Source organism: Lampris incognitus, chromosome 3 (genome assembly GCF_029633865.1).
Source record: "Lampris incognitus isolate fLamInc1 chromosome 3, fLamInc1.hap2, whole genome shotgun sequence".
In the NCBI taxonomy this organism is placed as follows: domain Eukaryota; kingdom Metazoa; phylum Chordata; class Actinopteri; order Lampriformes; family Lampridae; genus Lampris; species Lampris incognitus.
This window is the reverse complement of record NC_079213.1, coordinates 85569775-85587053: the sequence shown is the minus strand read 5'-3', so window position 1 is coordinate 85587053 and position 17279 is coordinate 85569775. Positions and strand designations below refer to the sequence as shown.

General features: G+C 40.2%; 2 protein-coding genes across 2 annotated transcripts; both read left to right on the top strand.

The window, feature by feature from the left end:
- The first annotated feature begins 2948 nt into the window (after positions 1 to 2948).
- cdkn2c (cyclin-dependent kinase inhibitor 2C (p18, inhibits CDK4)) lies at positions 2949 to 4980 on the top strand. The gene is made up of 2 exons (XM_056276844.1): positions 2949 to 3080; positions 4621 to 4980. The coding sequence occupies exons 1-2, from the start codon at positions 2949 to 2951 to the stop codon at positions 4978 to 4980; spliced, it is 492 nt and encodes a 163-aa protein (XP_056132819.1).
- Positions 4981 to 9465: 4485 nt separating this feature from the next.
- Positions 9466 to 11778, top strand: rsph4a (radial spoke head component 4A). Its single transcript, XM_056276843.1, has 7 exons — positions 9466 to 9572; positions 9734 to 9956; positions 10046 to 10330; positions 10528 to 10980; positions 11099 to 11216; positions 11305 to 11422; positions 11544 to 11778. Exons 1-7 carry the CDS (start codon positions 9466 to 9468, stop codon positions 11776 to 11778), a joined length of 1539 nt encoding a protein of 512 aa, XP_056132818.1.
- Positions 11779 to 17279: the final 5501 nt, after the last annotated feature.

The window sequence follows — 17279 nt, the reverse complement described above, 5'->3', positions numbered from 1 at the left end:
ATATTAAAAACCGATAGATATTCAAATCTCACGGGTCATTGTGACAAAAGTATTCTATCACAAGATATTGACTATTATGGAACTGTCTAGAGGCAAGAATTTGGTCTCGGCATTTACACATGTTGGTCGATGTCGTCAGCAAGGATCTGTATAAAATGTGATCTAATCCCGGTTGCTGGGAGGCAGTCAGGGAAGATTCTTAATGAAAACAGCTTCAGTTGTGAGAGGCATCTCTAAACTCATTTCGGACGCCAGAGGGCAGTATTATGATAACGAACCTAACGGTAGAGGTTAGCGATAATAAACCTCGGGGTGAAATAAAACCCTTGGTAATCGAAATTTGAATAGCTTTAAGTGTCACAGTCATTGTGGATTATTGAGAGTGAGCTCATATTAAAATATCAATTCGCGGGTGTTACATGGAGTTCACTGGCAATGTTGCATTGAAATCATACTGACTCCCTCGTCCCGCCCATTTTTCTAATTCTTGTCCAATCACCGGAACTCTGTGTTCCTGGTGACTCTTTCAAATTTATTCAATATCAGCCCTAAACTGCAATGTCAACGCCAAATAGCCCATATCCTGCAGTCCAGTACCTACTCTTCAAAAGAACGACCTCCTGCCATGTTAGAGAGGATATTTTGGGCGCACATAAGTCGTCTCTGTGCACATAGGGCAGAGTCTGAAAGAAAAGGCATGGACATCTTTATAACACTTGTCTAATGGTCGCGGAATATCATCAACTCGGTGGGACTATTTCCTTGACTAAAAAAAACAAACATGATGTATTAAATATGGAGGATCACTGTGACTCGACCGCTGCGACATCATTAAACAGAAGATGACTTGGCAGTCACATCATTTGGTTTGAATGGTTCATCGAGATGCTTCTCAACCGGCTGTCATTTTGACGCATTTCGGTGAGACAACGGTGTAGCGACATAAAGCGCTACATTTTGCACACCATTTTTTTTTTGAATTGAGCGGGAAATGGGGCGTAAATATAATCGCATCTTTTTTATAACGTGTCGTGTACACATTTTTTTTTTTGGTCAAGAATAGGAACTAATGCAATTTTCTTTCCAGATCACAGATCAGCTACAAATCGTTGAAAGGATGTTCACCTTTATGTGGATGATCAAGACGCACATGGAAGAAGACGGCTGGTGTTATGGGGGGGATTGTGTCTTCTAGCTTCATTTAACGTGAGTTTTGCAAAATCCCCAACCTTTACTATGGAACACATAACCCATACAATGTTTGGTAACGGGATGACGAATGCTAAAGCTGCCGTAAATTCATTACATTTCAGATCAGGCATGAAGTCGACGCCCGTTTCAAGAAGCAGCATCGGTTTTTATCGGCCAAGTGAGTTTCTACATACAGTAAATACATGGAAAATACACAATACGACACACACTGAGCAGGCATGAGAGGTAGATGCTGTTAGGAGATAAGATGTTTCCTATGGATGAGAAAGGCTGCAAAGAGAAAATTAGAGAAACCGAGAAAAAAAATATTCAAATGCTATGTTGTAGCTACAGTATTGATGATATTAGCCGAGTACCCTGGCAGGCCTAATATTCACCTAGAATATGAACAGGACTAGTAAATGTGAATAACAGATGGTTTGTAATGTAGTATACTGGTTAGATTTGTCCACACGTATTCAAACGACACACAGTTGGTGCAGGTTGACTTATGAACAGTTGACGAGGAAGAAATGAACCTGAACTTGCTTGATATCAGCAGGCTGAAATTAGTGACACAACGAAATAAACACACACATTCATGGATCACTTTCATTAAAGTGAACATGGAGTTCAAGGGTCAGATCCTTGAATTACATCTGTCGAAAGGATTCCCATGTTCATCGTATTAGACGTGTTTGAGAATAACTGGGTTGGGGGGGGGAGACGACGGAGGAAACAGAAATATTTAGCTGTAATTGTTTTATAGGTACACTTTGCATTCCAAATAAAATTTTTGGCTTTTCTAAAATAAATGTGGGCAAAGCCAAATTTCACTGGATCTGCTTACTGTAATTCAGTAACAACAAGCAGCAGTTTGTTTGTAGTCAACACGAGTGTAATTATGTGTATTATAATTATGTTAGTGTTACACGGCTGGACAGCGTCCTTTGCACTGTTACAGCTGCCTTACACTGATCACTCATTTGTATCCTAACAGATGACACATTCTAACACTTAAATGATAAATTGCTGAATTACAGACCTCAAGTACCTCAGATATGGGTTACTGTAAATGTTTATGCTGTCATGAAAGTTAAAGGCCTGGTATTTTGCTACACAGGTCATTTGGCTGCATTTGATCAGTCACTTCCCAATGTGAGATATATATATCTCACTGGCTACATTTTGAAATGGCTTGTAAGACTTGTTGCCTGTGCACCTTATGGCATAATACCAGTCCTTTAATTTAATTTTGGATTTATGTGCATACATTTTTAATGCATTTGATATAACTTTGGATTTATATGCATATACATTTATATGTATTTAATGTAATTTTTGTAATTATATGCATTTCATATAACTTTGGGTTTATATGCAAAATGTCCAAAACTAAAAACTATGTTAAGGCCTTTGCACAAACTCGTAAGACTTATGAGACTCACCTTTATAGCCTATCCAGAGAAGAAAAGAAAAAAGAGCATGCACTTAGTGTAACATTTTAGAAATGTGTTTGAATGAGGTTTGGGTACAGTGGGCTACCCTCGACCACTATAGCTCAGCCCTCTACAGACATATGAACTTCTGTTGGTGTTTCTTAACAGAGTAGGTGGGGCCTGTTCTTCATTTCACTTCTTAGTGGCTATCGGCCCCTCAGTGAAATGTACATAGGCTCATGTAGGCACAAGACTTCTACAACTTTGTAACCTAGCTTCCAACTCGTCCTCCTCTTTGTCTTGCTCTCGCCCATGAGAATGGCTGAGTCTTCACTAACTGACAAGCTCTGCAATGCCTCTGCGAGAGGAGACCTAGCCCGAGTACTGTTTTATCTGCAAAATGGAGCAAATGTTAATGGATGCAATACGTATGGCAGGACTTCCCTGCAGGTAAGTGTAAGCAATGTTTTCTTAGAATAATGTATGTCAAAATGGAGTGAAAATAAGTTTGCTGACAGTTAACCGGTGGACACTGTTAAACTATGAGCATGCAGTGTGTAGTGAAAATCGAAGCATGTGTGTAGTAAAATAAACATTGAAAAAACAGTTTCTTTTTGTGTGTATGTAAGACAGATTACTCAATAGTATTGTTTATATTTTATCTTTAAATATCCAATATGCTAGTTTTTATCATGCTTTGTAATCAAACAAACTATATTAATCAGAGAAATTTGTTGAGAGACTTGCATGGGTGGTCAGAGACAGAAACAGGCGCTGCATCACAAAACAACTGCTACAACAGCAATTCATAACAAATTTATTATCAGGGCCAGCATATCATACAATAATTAAATTGCATTGATTCATGCAGAAAATAACTTCCTTCTTTAGTCTATATAAAGAGTATTTGCAGGGTGGAGATTTATTGCTGGTGGAAACTTCATATGAAATGTTATACATTACATTACATTATACATAATTGTAAACTGAAATATAACATAATTGCTAACTAATTTGCTAACTAAGCACATGATCTTGTTTTTAGTTAGCAAATTGTATGTTAGATCATATGTATGTAAAGATTAATTTCATTGTAAATTCGGTACCAAACAAGGACGAGTTGTGTGTTATTTGTGATGAAGAAGCAGCTGGTTTGGTGGTGAGTGTAAAAGGGAAACGTTTGCCTCTGCTGGAGCAGCATGCTGTGACTTTAGGAAAAAACAAAATGGCGGATCATAAATGCTTCAATGTCCTGGTGGACTGTGTCAAATAATACACTCTTCTGCTGCACTCAGCTTTGACTCTCAGCTCAAGTTCTTCACAACGGGGTTACTTTGAACTGAACAAAGAATAGTTTTGTTTCAGTGGGTTGGTCGATGTAAAGACACCAGGACAAAAACACCACTTTTTAAAGTAGAAATTAATAAGAAAATCAGAAAAGTCCCCAGAAGAGTGTGTACCTATCTCACAGTATTGGATACCTATTAACTAAACAAGTCCATTTGCTTGTTATTATAACACTAACATCATCGTCATCATCATCATCATTATTATCATCATCGTCATCATCATCATCATCATTATTATTATTATTATTATTATTATTATCATTCAACACTTATTGCATGTCTGTCCATGCTGAGGTTTCTCCCATTTTTTCCTGATAAAGTTTTTGCCCATTTAGGTCGAGGGTCTAATGATGGGGGTTGTGGTATGTTGTCTAATGTTGTATATTACAATGACTGTAAAGCCGTTAGGGACTACCTTGTGGTTCGGAGCTATGCAAATCAACTTGATTTACTCTGGATTTCCTTGGCTGGCCTGAGTGCTGAGGGCCATTGGGCCTTGCCCTCCAGCCCTGTGCCACACAGATGAAGCCGTAGAGTAACCAGCTGTCCTCTGAAGGATCTCCTCTCTCTCTCCTCCATCCCTCTCTCGCTCTCCTCCCTCTCTCCTCCGTCCCTCCTCCGTGTCTCTCCTCCGTCCTCAGGTGGTGAAACTGGGCAGCCCCGCTGTCGCCGAGGCTTTGCTTCATGCGGGAGCCGACCCGAACGTGCGTGACCCCGCCCTAAGCCTCACCGTCACTCACGACGCCGCGCGAGACGGCTTTGCGGACATGGTGCGCGTGCTGCTGGACCACGGGGCGGACGTGAATCTCGAGGACGACGGCGGGAACCTGCCGCTGCACGTGGCCGCTCGAGAGGGGCACGACGATGTAGTCGGGATGTTGATCGGACGGACTACAAACCCCGGCAGGCCCAACGCCCACGGACACACCCCCTACGACCTGGCCCGTAGCTACGGCAGGACGGCCGCGACGCAGCGCATCGCTCAGTATATGGACTTTTAGGTCGACCGGCCAAACGGGGAGCGATGACAAAGAGAATTCACCTGATGTGTGGACTCTGTTTGAGGGGGGGAAAGAAAAGAAACATCATTTTACTTGTTTGGTTTCTGTGTTTGTTTTTACAAATGTTGGCGTTTATAACTTCGCAGGTGAACTAGTTAATACTTATTTACTAATAACTAGCTATAATTCCCATATATCTATCTATCTAGCTACCTACCTATCTATCTATCTATCTATCTATCCTTACTATAATATGCAGGCCCTGGTAATTAATTTGTTATGAAACCCAAAAAAAATCTTTGTAGATGGATAGAAAGATATCAACATTTTATTTTCAAAAAGAATCGTTTTTCAAAATTCGCATTTACATGATAATAATTATATCCTGTCAAATCGGAAAATTATTTATAAGACAGAAGCTGATCAGTCGGGCGTGTCTTCTGTCGTTTTAGGGCTGTGTGAGAAATTAAACACACACACACACACACACACACACACACACACACACACACACACACACACACACACACACACACACACACACACACACACACACACACACACACACACACACACACACACACACACAAATATTCCCTTGAATCTTTCTGGCCTGGTTCCCCAACACGTTCAGAGGATCATAACATGGACTAACGAAGCCTGTTTAGTTTGCGAAGTGTTTCCTCGTGTAAGACGCTCAAAACGAGCCGTCTAACCGCTAAGTGCGTTTTAGTAAAGAAAAAAAACCCACCCTGCCATGTTTCTAACTTAGGACTTCAAGCTTTATTTGGTTGTTCTATAGATAATTCATATGCTCAATTTATGCATATACTTTATGTATAAAGCTGCTGGCTACTATTTTGTCCCTGTCCCGTATCTGTCATGTGATATAGACCTGCACGTTTGAGCACTTTTAGAGTTACTTTTTGCACTTTAATTCTGCTCCATGTTGCAGGCTATGTTCCTAACATCTGGTTGTAGTGATGCCCACTTTAACCGGTAACATGTGAAAATTGAGACAATATTAAAATTTAAAAAACAAAAAAGGCAAGGTAAGACCATTTTTATTCTTCTCTGTAAGGAAAATAAACCGAGCAGCAACAAGCAGATGAAGGGAAAAAACGCAACTTTGCGGAGTTGCTGCAAGCGACAAAAAAAACACGTAATGGTATTTTTTTAATGTCGTTTTCCGCCTTTATTTGATAGTGATGGTCAAGGGAGAGGCAGGGGGGGATGACATGCACTGAGGGGCGCGGGCCGGATTCGAACCGAGGCCGCTGCGGTGTGTCTTATGTGTGGCACCGTCCAACCAGATGTGCCACCGAGGCGCCCCCGTTATCGCAATTCTTAACAAGCTATACCAAGCCTGTGTGATTTGGACAAGGAATGCGTTCATTAAGGATGATGTCTTTTAGTAGTAGTGGTAGTAGTAGTTGTAGTAGCAGTAGTAATAGTAGTAGTAGGCCTTCTGCAGACAGAGGACACCAGAATTCAGCATTGTCAGCTAAAATGTAAAATAAAGTAGCCTCTTAATCAAATATCTGATTCAACCAATATGTTAATAAGCAAAATGCAGCGTATGAATTGCTGATCTGTCTGTCGTCTGCTGATAAGACAGACACGTGTCAGATTCAATTTGAATCGAGGAAACCACCCACAGCTTTCATAGCCTGTTGATTTCGCTACAAGCCTTCCACTTCAGCACAATACCATTTCCGTTAACAGTCAGAAAAAATAACAGGTAACAAAAACGACCTCTTCTAGGAACCTGTGTGTTTTTACAAATAGAAAACACAGAAAGTTTGGAGTGCATCGAAAGTGAAAGTATAACCATAGCCAGCTCATTTCACATGTGCGGGAGGTGCGCGCCCCCGTTAAAGTGACAAAGCCGCCGTTTTTTCCGAAAAGAATGAAACTTTCAATATGTTGCGTTAAGTTCACTTGTTTGTTTGGTGGATGGCTGATCTCGCTCACTTATCAAACGATGGTTACTTGCGTATATTTTGTCTCATAGCCAGCATGCTTGTGGAAAGCCACGTCCGTCTGCATAATGGCGCATTACAGGATGAACGTGGATACACTTACGCAGCTGACATGGAGTGTGTTTTCTTATCTTTTAATAACGCAGTGGGTCCATGTGACAGTAAGAAGGGCCGATATGTTCTCACGCTGCACGCAAAACGATGTCACTCAACTGAATGTGCCTGTTCAGTTGATCACTAGCCTACAAGGGAGGTATTCCATATGTTTATTATGTGTATGCATTTCACTGCGTCTAAATATTACAACCAAGTTAGGTTTGGGATGGCACCCTGATACAAATGGGCCTAATTAGTGATTGTGTCTTTCTAATCCACATGTTGAATTGGGAAATAATTTCACACATGGAGGTTGACCTTATTTATACAGGGCCAAGATTTCATTTGAGTCTCGGTTGTAGGTAGGGTGGTGGTGTGTTAGCCACCGCGCGTCCCACCGCTGTTTCACTATAACGCGTTAACCGGGTGGCGCACGTGCTCCGCTTTATTTTCTCACCCTCGGCGCAAAACTGTCTCGCTGGTTTAAAGAGCACGGGCTGGCCTACGGACTGTATGTTCCTGTCTATAGCTCTAGTCCCGTTATAAGGGTTTCGTTTTGAAAACGTGTTTTGTTCGGCGGTGTTTTCTCTGGGATTTTCACAACATCAGGGGGTCCAAAAGTCCGTGACTCGACAGCAAAGCCGGAACAGGTCACGTTGTTAAAAAGGCCGTACACAATTAGGCTAGCATGGCGTCACGACGACAAATTCATACAAGTCTGTTGTTGCAATTAATGGCTAGATTACTGAACTGATAGTCCATAAAAAGTTTTGTAACTTTAACCCATGCAGATGCCCTCTGATTTCCGAGCATGAGCCCAAGAAGACATGGGATACCTACAGTAAAATGGCTGAAGCTCCTGAAGACTTTTGCATAATTTATCCAATTGCAAAGAAAACGGATTCGCAGAAGCACAAAACACAGTTTGCATTGAATCTCCACCTAAAACAGAAATCGTTATTGAATCTGTGACTCGGTGGAGCTACTGTCATGACCCAGTTCCTTCTTCAAATGTCACCATACAGCCATGTACCAAAATACCAGTATTTTACATTGTTTTGACTCCATTTGGACACTTATATGACCACTTAGTGCCAAATTATGTTATGGGCCTTCTGAAGTGTGCAAGGCAATATTTTTGTACCTTTCATCTCCATGTGAGGAAGTTATAGGAAAAGGAGCAGTTTCATAAAATAATCAAACCAAGCAAAAGCTTCGTCAATAACAGCTGAAGACTGTGGAGGAGAGAAGGGGACAGAACACTGAACAAAAGCCTTTAACCTACCTTTTTACTAAGGCCTATAGTCTGTAGCCTTTTGATCTTTCTTTTAATCTTTCTTTTTATCTGGTGTAAAGCGTCCTTGGGTTCCTTGTTGTTTTTGTTGTTGTTGATTATCATTCCAGAGTCATTTTTCATAGTTTAGTTTTGACTTTTGAGGAAGCAACTGTTCTGAGGTTCTAAGGTTATAGGCCAAATCTTCTTCAATGACACATAATTAAAAGGCTCTATGTCAAATAAGCCTAACTCAAAAATACCACAATAATTGGTCAATCACAATGTGGAGAAGTGGAAGCCCTCCCACTGATAAGCATGTCTCTCAATCATTTCACTGTTGCTTCAATTTAATTAAGACTAATGAAACTATATAATGATTGTTAAGAGACCATGCAGGGTTACAAAATGGATTGTCTTTATACTAACATATATTTAGGTAGATTTTAAGACCCTAATTCCTCCTTTTTTTGGGACAAAAATTATACAATTTCACAAACAAGTCTGAATCACAGCTGATGTGAGTATATGTGGGTGTCTGTATGTTGGCCTCCATACTATGGCAGTAGATGTCTTTCTAACGTGGGAGTTTGTATTAAATCCGTTATGTGAACCTTCAATTTTCTCTATTCACATCACACTGTGCAGAGGAATCATTTAAGACAACTGCTACTCTTGTAAGGTCATTGGCCTACTACTACTATGTACACTATTAGCATATTACATCAACTATCTTAATTCTTATTTTTGCTATTGTTATTACTCTCGTTGTTGTTGTAATTGTAGTTATAGTTATAGTTGTTATTATAATCACCAGGATGTCCCAGATCCAGGTCTGAAAATCCATTTCATGTTTTGTTATTCTCCTGTGAAGTCCCTTGGTCGTCCACGAGCATAGCAACCGTGATGTTTATCATAGCAACCTTTCGAACTCAAATTGATAGCTAACAGTTTTGTTAACATCTCCGGCTGTTGATATAGTTTCATGGTTGGTAAAATATTGTGTGTTCTTACAATCGTAACGCTTTAATGATATTGTGTCCGTGTTGGGGTCATTCCGCCTCTCGTTAGCTTGAACAAAGTTGAATGGTTTTGGTGGCTTGCTTAGGTGAGACAGTCCCGAGGCCGGAGACGATGGAAAACCAGAGAGGAAGACAAGATACTGAACACCAAATGGGGCAGAGAGCGGCCTCATTCAAGGCTTTTATGCTGAAAAACAGCATGACAAGCGACCTTAACCTGTAAGTGGCGTGTGCGCGATGATTTTCTTATCAGCCTGGTGTTAACCTGACGCTAGCCGATTCCGCGTTAGCACAGCGTCAATAAGCCAGTTTCAATTACCGCAGAGGGAGAGTGGCTTGAATGTTGCTCACTAATGTTTCAACAACTTTTATTCTTACAGCTATGATCACCTCACGCGTTTGCTGACGAAGATTATGGACGAACGTCCACAAAATGCGGTTGATGTGTTTGAGGCTATGAGCCGTGATGTAAAGCGCACATCGCTTGAAGACAAACAGAGCACCTTGCGAGATGTGCCTTCGACTTCCGCTGCGCAGCTTTTGGCAGAACAGCAGCGGTTGCTTTTTTCTCGGGGGGAGGACGTGGAACAAGAGGATGAAATGGTATCAGCCAGTCACACCTATACACTCTCAGTTTTTACCAATGCGTCTAACAAATGTGCTGATGAGTGTGCCTTTCTGTCTGCTATCAGGTTTACACGCCTCTTCCTAATGTGAGTGAGATTGGCTTCTACCTGGAGCAGGCTGGGGTGGGCCTGGCCAGAGAGGAGATGCAGAGGATTTTCCTAGCATTAAAACAACTCGTGGGATCCCAGCCCCTGCAGCGCTGCAGGTTGTGGGGCAAGATTCTAGGAATAGAGTGTAATTATGTCATTGCAGAAGCCGAATACAGAGAAGGTTGGGATGAGGAAGAACAGGAGGCTGATGATGAAGAGAGAGAGGTGGAAACTCATGCTGGTGATGAGGAGGAGAACGAGGTGGAAAAAGTGGTATGCATCTACATTCTGATCTACCAGAATATTGAGCTTTTCCAGTTAAGGCTAAGAAATTCATATTCCATAAGCTTACTTTATTTACGGTATATAGTAAAAGTCCCTTATTGATGGATGTTTACAGTACAACAACAGATTCTCATTCTAGTCATTTTATGTTTGATAACCTCATTGTTTTCTAGATGGATCCACTCCCTTTGTCGACTTACAAGCCACCACCTTTGGTGCCTAAAGAACCCAGCCGCACTGGCGCGAACAAGTTTGTTTACTATGTGTGCAAAGAGCCTGGTCTTCCCTGGGTCAAGCTGCCCTCAGTCACTCCTGTACAGATCAACACTGCCCGCCGGATCCGAAAATTTTTCACTGGGCGACTAGATGCTCCAGTCAACAGCAACCCACCTTTCCCTGGCAATGAGGCCAACTACCTGAGAGCACAGATTTCCCGCATCTCTGCGGGCACACAGGTCAGTCCCCAGGGGTTCTTTCGGTTTGTGGAGAAAGAAGGTGAGGAGGAAGAGGAGGAGGAGGCACCATATCACAGTTATGAGGAGAATCTGGACTTTGAAAGCATCACAGTTCCTGAAATGGTCAAGTCTTTGACCTGGGTACACCATATTCAGCACATCCTGCAGCAGGTACACCTCTGGAAAGGGCAAGGGCAGGGATACTTTTAATTGTGCATGTGTGTTTGTATTTTGTGGGGGGTGTACATACCCACCATCTTCATAAAACTGGAATCATGGACTCCTTTAGGGCCGCTGTACTTGGGTAAACCTAGCAGTGAAGCCAGAGGAGGAAAAAGAGGAGGAGCCTGATGAGCCTGAGCAAGAGCTAGGGCCTCCCGTCCTCACTCCCATCTCTGAGGATGCAGGTCAGTTTTCACAGGACATTTTTACAAGGCGCCAGTGGGTGTTGGTTTGGTATCACTGACAATGCTGTTTAATATGTGTGCCTTTCAGGGATGTTCAACACCCCTCCCTGGACCTCCATGATGTCCTCCTCTCTCACCTCCCAGTATGCAGTGGCTATGCTGCGTTCAAACCTCTGGCCAGGAGCACATGCGTACACTTGTGGAAAGTGAGGATAATATTTGAATTTTTTTTTTTTTACGGAAATCTGTTCAATGGTCCATGTGATGAAGGCAGGGCTACAGTCTTGAGAGAATTAACTGTCTTTTTCTTTTCCCATCTAACCCTAGGAAGTTTGAGAATATATACATCGGCTGGGGGTTGAAGTATGCAGGGGAAGGATTTGCCCCAAATTTGCCCCCAGTGCCACAGAAAGAATACCCCAGTGGACCAGAAATTAGTGAGGCCCTGGACCCTACTCTGGAAGAGGAACAGGCACTCAGAGCAGCCTTGGAGGACCAGCAAGCTGCTGAAGATGACATGGAGGATACTGATGGAGAAAAGGAGGAGGACGATGATGACTGAGGAAGAACTTTGATAAGACAGCAGTGGTACATTAATGGGAACAGTGGATTCAAATATTGAAAATAGTTTTTGTTTTAAAATTAAACCTCTGAATTTTCAAAGATATGAAATAAATCACTCAACATGGTCTCTCAGTGAGATGAGGTAAATCTTAACTTTTTGAATAAGGTAATATCAGAAACAAAATCAACTTTATTGGCCAAGTGTGCCTATGCACATGAGGAATTTGACTCTGGTATACAGTTTCTGCGGTAGTGACCCCGGTAATGGATTCTCCTCGTGGTTTTCAATAAGGTCCTCAGGTATCACCAGTACTGTTGGTTTTCTGATCTGCTAAGGTAATTTGTTTCGTTCATTTACATTCACCTTTTCCAGTTATTCCAGACCGGTGTATGCAAAATAGGGAGAGAAATGTTGCATTCAAGGCAACTTGGAACTCGGTTAGCTCACCGATGTCATGCTTTTGCGCCATTTATATGGAAAAAGAAAGAAAAAAAAACATGGATGTTGGCAGATGTCTCCATCTCATTTGCAGCTTTTTTGAGAAACCTACCATTATCCACCCACCTAAGCTAGACATAAATTATACTTCACATATTGCTATAATGAATGCAAACCATAAATGATACTAACACATACTATATAATTACACATACAAACATACATTAAAATGTAAATAAACACATCCTTTTCTTACTATGAACTACCAATGCCGCCATTGTTTTGGTCCACTTTTTCTGCTGTGATGTCACCGGTGCTCAAGCCGGATAAACCGGAACTCTGAAATGATTCCCCAAGTTCAACGACCATTCAAGTTGTTTTGTTTTTTGTTTTTTGTTTTTCAAAAGTCAGATCTGGGTTTTTTTTTACTTGTTCTGGGTTGCCCTGAACGCAGCAAAGGGCCTTGTGATTGAGGCCATCTAGTTTTCAGTTTGTGTGTATTTTAATTGGGACACTAACTTGTTCAGACAGACACTCATTAACACAAGGTGACAGGAGCATCCTAATGTAGACCACCATGCACCCGAAATGTATTAATGATCATCACCACCTTGGGGTCTTTTTAATCAACTGATGAATGAACTTTGTCATCTATTTTAACATGTATGGATCAGGTCCAACATCAGATCAGGCTCCCACACTTTTTTGTCTGCGCCTGTTCCAACATACAAATAGACTGAAAGGTTCATTCAGGGTGAGGTCTCTGGCTTCACCACAGGCAGGCTATACCATCTTATATTACCGCCTACATCAGCCAGTCATTTGTATCTAAGTAGTAGGAAGTAGGAAGACTCGTTTGATGAGCATGCTGCCTGACAAGAGGGTGAACAATGGTGTTGAAGTTATTTGGGTAAGAAACTAAATTCTGCATTTTTTTTCACCAGTAATTCATAGCTCTAAGTGGGAGGACCTGCTTCCTAAATGATTTTACAAGTCTAGTTTCAGAGAACAGTGATTTACAATGCTGTTGAGGTCACATATTGAGTCATTTCAGAAAGTAATGCATCTGTGTGTTGTAAGCGAATGAATAATATGCATCACTGATGTTTACATTGGCAGTGCATAGTGCATTATAATTGTCAACGGTATTAAATTGTGTACTGTTTACTTTTGGTTAAAGTCATCACAGTGATATTGCCTTTGAGGGTAAAGGGCAAGGTATACAAATCAATGGTCAGGCCTGCCATGCTCTATGGTATGGAAGCAGTGACAACAACAGAGAGGCTTGACTCTACATTACAGGTAGCAGACATGAACATGCTGCGTTGGTCCTTGGGAATGACTAGAAAAGACCGGAAGAGAAATGAAGAAGTGAGAGCTACGTTCAAGATCAGAGGAATGGATGAGAAGTTGAGAGAGACAAGATTGCGATGGTTTGGACATGTACAGAGAGGAGGCATACACTATATAGGAAAGAAGGTACTGGACCCGGAAATACCTGGCAAAAGAAAAAGAGGAAGACCAAGGAAAAGATGGAGAGACCAGATAGAGGAGGGCGTGAGGAGGGTTGGACTGCGGGAGAGGGATGTGTCAGACAGAAAGCTATGGAGGACAAAAATCCAGTGTGGCAAGCCCTGAGAAACGGAACAAGCTGAAAGAGGAAGAAGAAGTGATGTTCCCATGTCCATTTTGCTTTACATGCAACTGTGACACTTAACACATTATAACTGGTGCCAACATGTTGCCTAATTCAAACTATGGCTGCTAAATACTTTATATTATTGCACTCTTACTTTTTATGAACCCTGTGTTTCTATTGCAGAGAATAGAAGACACAGTAAAAGGCAAAGCATCCAAAAATACTGTGGTTTATAAAGCGCTACAGAGCCATTTATGAAACCTGTGGAAAGACCCAGTGTTAAAGGCCTACAGGTTTGCGGGTCTACCAAAGATCCACACAGAAAAGATGTCAAAGATCTTCATGTAGGATATGTTTTGCTCCTGTTGAATGCCATATTTATATATCGCAGACATTACTTATCTAGACAATTGGCATCAATGGATTTTTGCATCTTTGTCCATCTATGTAATCATTAAATATACAACAAAATATGATGACATTATTTTCCCAGATGTGTGAGGCTGAGTGTGATAGATCCAGTAGCATGTAGGTCTTCAGGTCTGTCACAGATACTAACATGAACTATATTGGTCATTTGAACTATGTGACCTATTTGTTAGAAATCATAGATCTGCATCACATCTTGATTTTTTTTCAAACTTTGCCTTTTTGCATTCTTGTATTCAGAAGGCAGTTTACAGGAGGAAAAAAAGGCCTGGAAATAAGGTTGAGAAATATACTGACTGTCATTATAAATCCTGGATAAAATATGAGGTGCATGTTATATCGCGAATATAATCTTCATGAGAATCCCTGAAACAGTCTAACTACAACAGCATGCTTTCTTACTGTTTTATTTCACAATGAAGGAAACTTGTGGAAGCAGTTATAAATAAAGCATACCCAATTTTTTTTACATCTATAATTATAATTCAGTTTTCTGATATTGTGTAGTGCAAAATGTTGCATATGTCTAGCTCTCGTAAACAAACAGCAGAAACCTAATGAGTCAGAGGACATGAAATCCATAATGTGACTAAGGAACATTGTCCTTGCTCTTCTTCCAATCAGCTTTGACTGACAAACACATGCAAATATATGTGTGTTTTCATTTTTATTTTTAAATTCAAGAATTCACATGAGGTTAACAATTCATTCCTGAACATTTTAAACAATGACCACTGTAATAATCTGAAATTTTCAAAATAAGTGCTCACACTTTAACCAAATACAGATTTTCTGATTTTTCTGATAAAAATCTGTCATCTACATAGATACTGCATATGAATTTCTTTAGTATTTCAGAAGTCTTTCCAATATCTTCATGCAATATCATGATAATCCCACATTATCTGATGATCACGAGAGAAAGCATGAGAAATAATTGTACAACACAGCCCGCTGGTGTACTTAAATCACCTTATAGATGATACTGGAGCCACAACCTTTAGTTTCTCTGATTTCTCCACAAAACGACCTTGGCCTTGGTAAAAAACACAGCGGCTTATGATTCTTTTAAGAAGCAGATGTGATGCTTATTTACTCCATATCTACGTACATGGTCGTAGTATATCGTTTTGTACACCGTCTTGGTGCAGCGGCGCACCAGACACGCCTGGCCTTCTCTCCGATCACGGCGCATATAGCCATTACGTCATATTCTACGTCAAAACAACCCAAAGACGAGCTAGTTTCTAGCCCTTCTAGCCCGCTGCTGCACACTATATATAAACAGGAACAGTTTTGATTGGAATGACCATCATCAGCCTGTCAATTGCATCCTGCAAAATGTAATAAAATCCAAAACAGGCGCACTCTTGGAGGAGCGGTCGTTTTTCATACAGCCAATCCAAGTGAAGAGGACGCACGGCCGGACCTCATACTGCAGAGAGCATGGTTTCACTTGTTTTATTCTGGGATGTTGGAGGATTAAGGCAACAAAACGGAGATATATAGTCGGGTCAGACTCGGAGACCAGTGAGATGACAGGACTCCGAAGAGCGGATCTACTCCAACCTAGATCACTTTCAATGGCGTCCTCTGACCAGCAGACCACCGCCCAGTCTGCCCGCAACCCTTACCAGAGGAGGGCTACTGCTACCTAGCTAGCAACATATCATGTAATGTTTTTCTTATTGTTATTATTAGCATCATTTAACTATTCATTCTATATATAAATACAAGAACAACAAAAACAATAATAAATAATTCTAATTTATTTGCATTTATTAGCATTATTATTAGCATTAACACGTTTTTTATTATCATTAATATTATTTAATGCAATATATAAAAATATTTATTATTTAACAATTGCAGTTATAAATGAAAACAATAACAATTACTCATTTTTATTTATTTATTATTATTAGCATTATTTACTAGCATAATTATTACCATTCATTAACTTTTTATTGTCATTAATATTATATAAATATTAATGCTGTAAAAACACTATTTATTATTTAATTATTGAATCTATAAATGGCAATAATAATAATAATTAAATAATGCTAATGTATTTGAATTTAACATTATTTGTTAGCATTATTATAAGCATTAACACATGTTATTATCATTAATATTTAACTGTTAACGCTATAAATGTAACTATTAATCGTATAACTAAAAATGATAATTACAATAATAACAATAATAATAATAACAATAATAATGACAGCAAATCTATTAGCAGTTATTAGCATTCTTATTAGCAGTTTCGCTGTGTGCATTATTTGATGCATTTTGCATTAAACATTATTTAACTCATTTCATATTCACAAATTAGTGTTAACATGGTTTACTTTGATAACTTATTTACTTAACAAGCCACCCTAGCTTGCTAAGTTAGCATTACCAAAAAAAATTCTTTATTGATGCTCAATGAGCCAGTTAAGAAAGTCACAGAAAGTTGAATCAGTTCACCTGGACACAACGTTTATTGAGAGAGAAACGTTTCATCGTTCATCTAAGTGACCTCTTCAGTCTCAACTGACGGCAGGTATCCCCACCCTTATAAACACCTGCAGTCAGTTGAGACTGAAGAAGTCATGAGTGAGTGATGAAATGTTTCTCTCTCAATAAACGTTGTGCCCAGATGAACTAATTCAATCTTCTTTCACTGCCAAAAATAAAAAATAGCAGCAGCAGTCAAACCCAAGTTTACAGGGAGAAATCTGAAACACTGCAGTTCTAATGCGACGGAATAAAAAGACGCAGTACCAGCTTTTAACACCAGAGGCAGTACTGAAAATTTTTATAAACGGATCATTACAGTCTCTTTAAAATATCTATGAGTGACTATAACTGTCTTTGATACACAGCCAAATGTTTATATTGAATACATAATCATATGCAGACATGGTTGTGATATGATCTCACTTTAATAGCATTTCCACTAGCATGAGGCTACATGATGCTGTTTGGCTGATGAACATCA

Bases quoted from the DNA above. Each gene is read 5' to 3' on its own strand.
- cdkn2c (XM_056276844.1), top strand. From the start codon at position 2,949: ATGGCTGAGTCTTCACTAACTGACAAGCTCTGCAATGCCTCTGCGAGA. The intron at 3,081-4,620 runs GTAAGTGTAAGC...CTCCGTCCTCAG, and splicing joins ATGGCAGGACTTCCCTGCAG to GTGGTGAAACTGGGCAGCCC.
- rsph4a (XM_056276843.1), top strand. From the start codon at position 9,466: ATGGAAAACCAGAGAGGAAGACAAGATACTGAACACCAAATGGGGCAG. The intron at 9,957-10,045 runs GTATCAGCCAGT...GTCTGCTATCAG, and splicing joins TGGAACAAGAGGATGAAATG to GTTTACACGCCTCTTCCTAA. The intron at 10,331-10,527 runs GTGGAAAAAGTG...ATTGTTTTCTAG, and splicing joins GTGATGAGGAGGAGAACGAG to ATGGATCCACTCCCTTTGTC.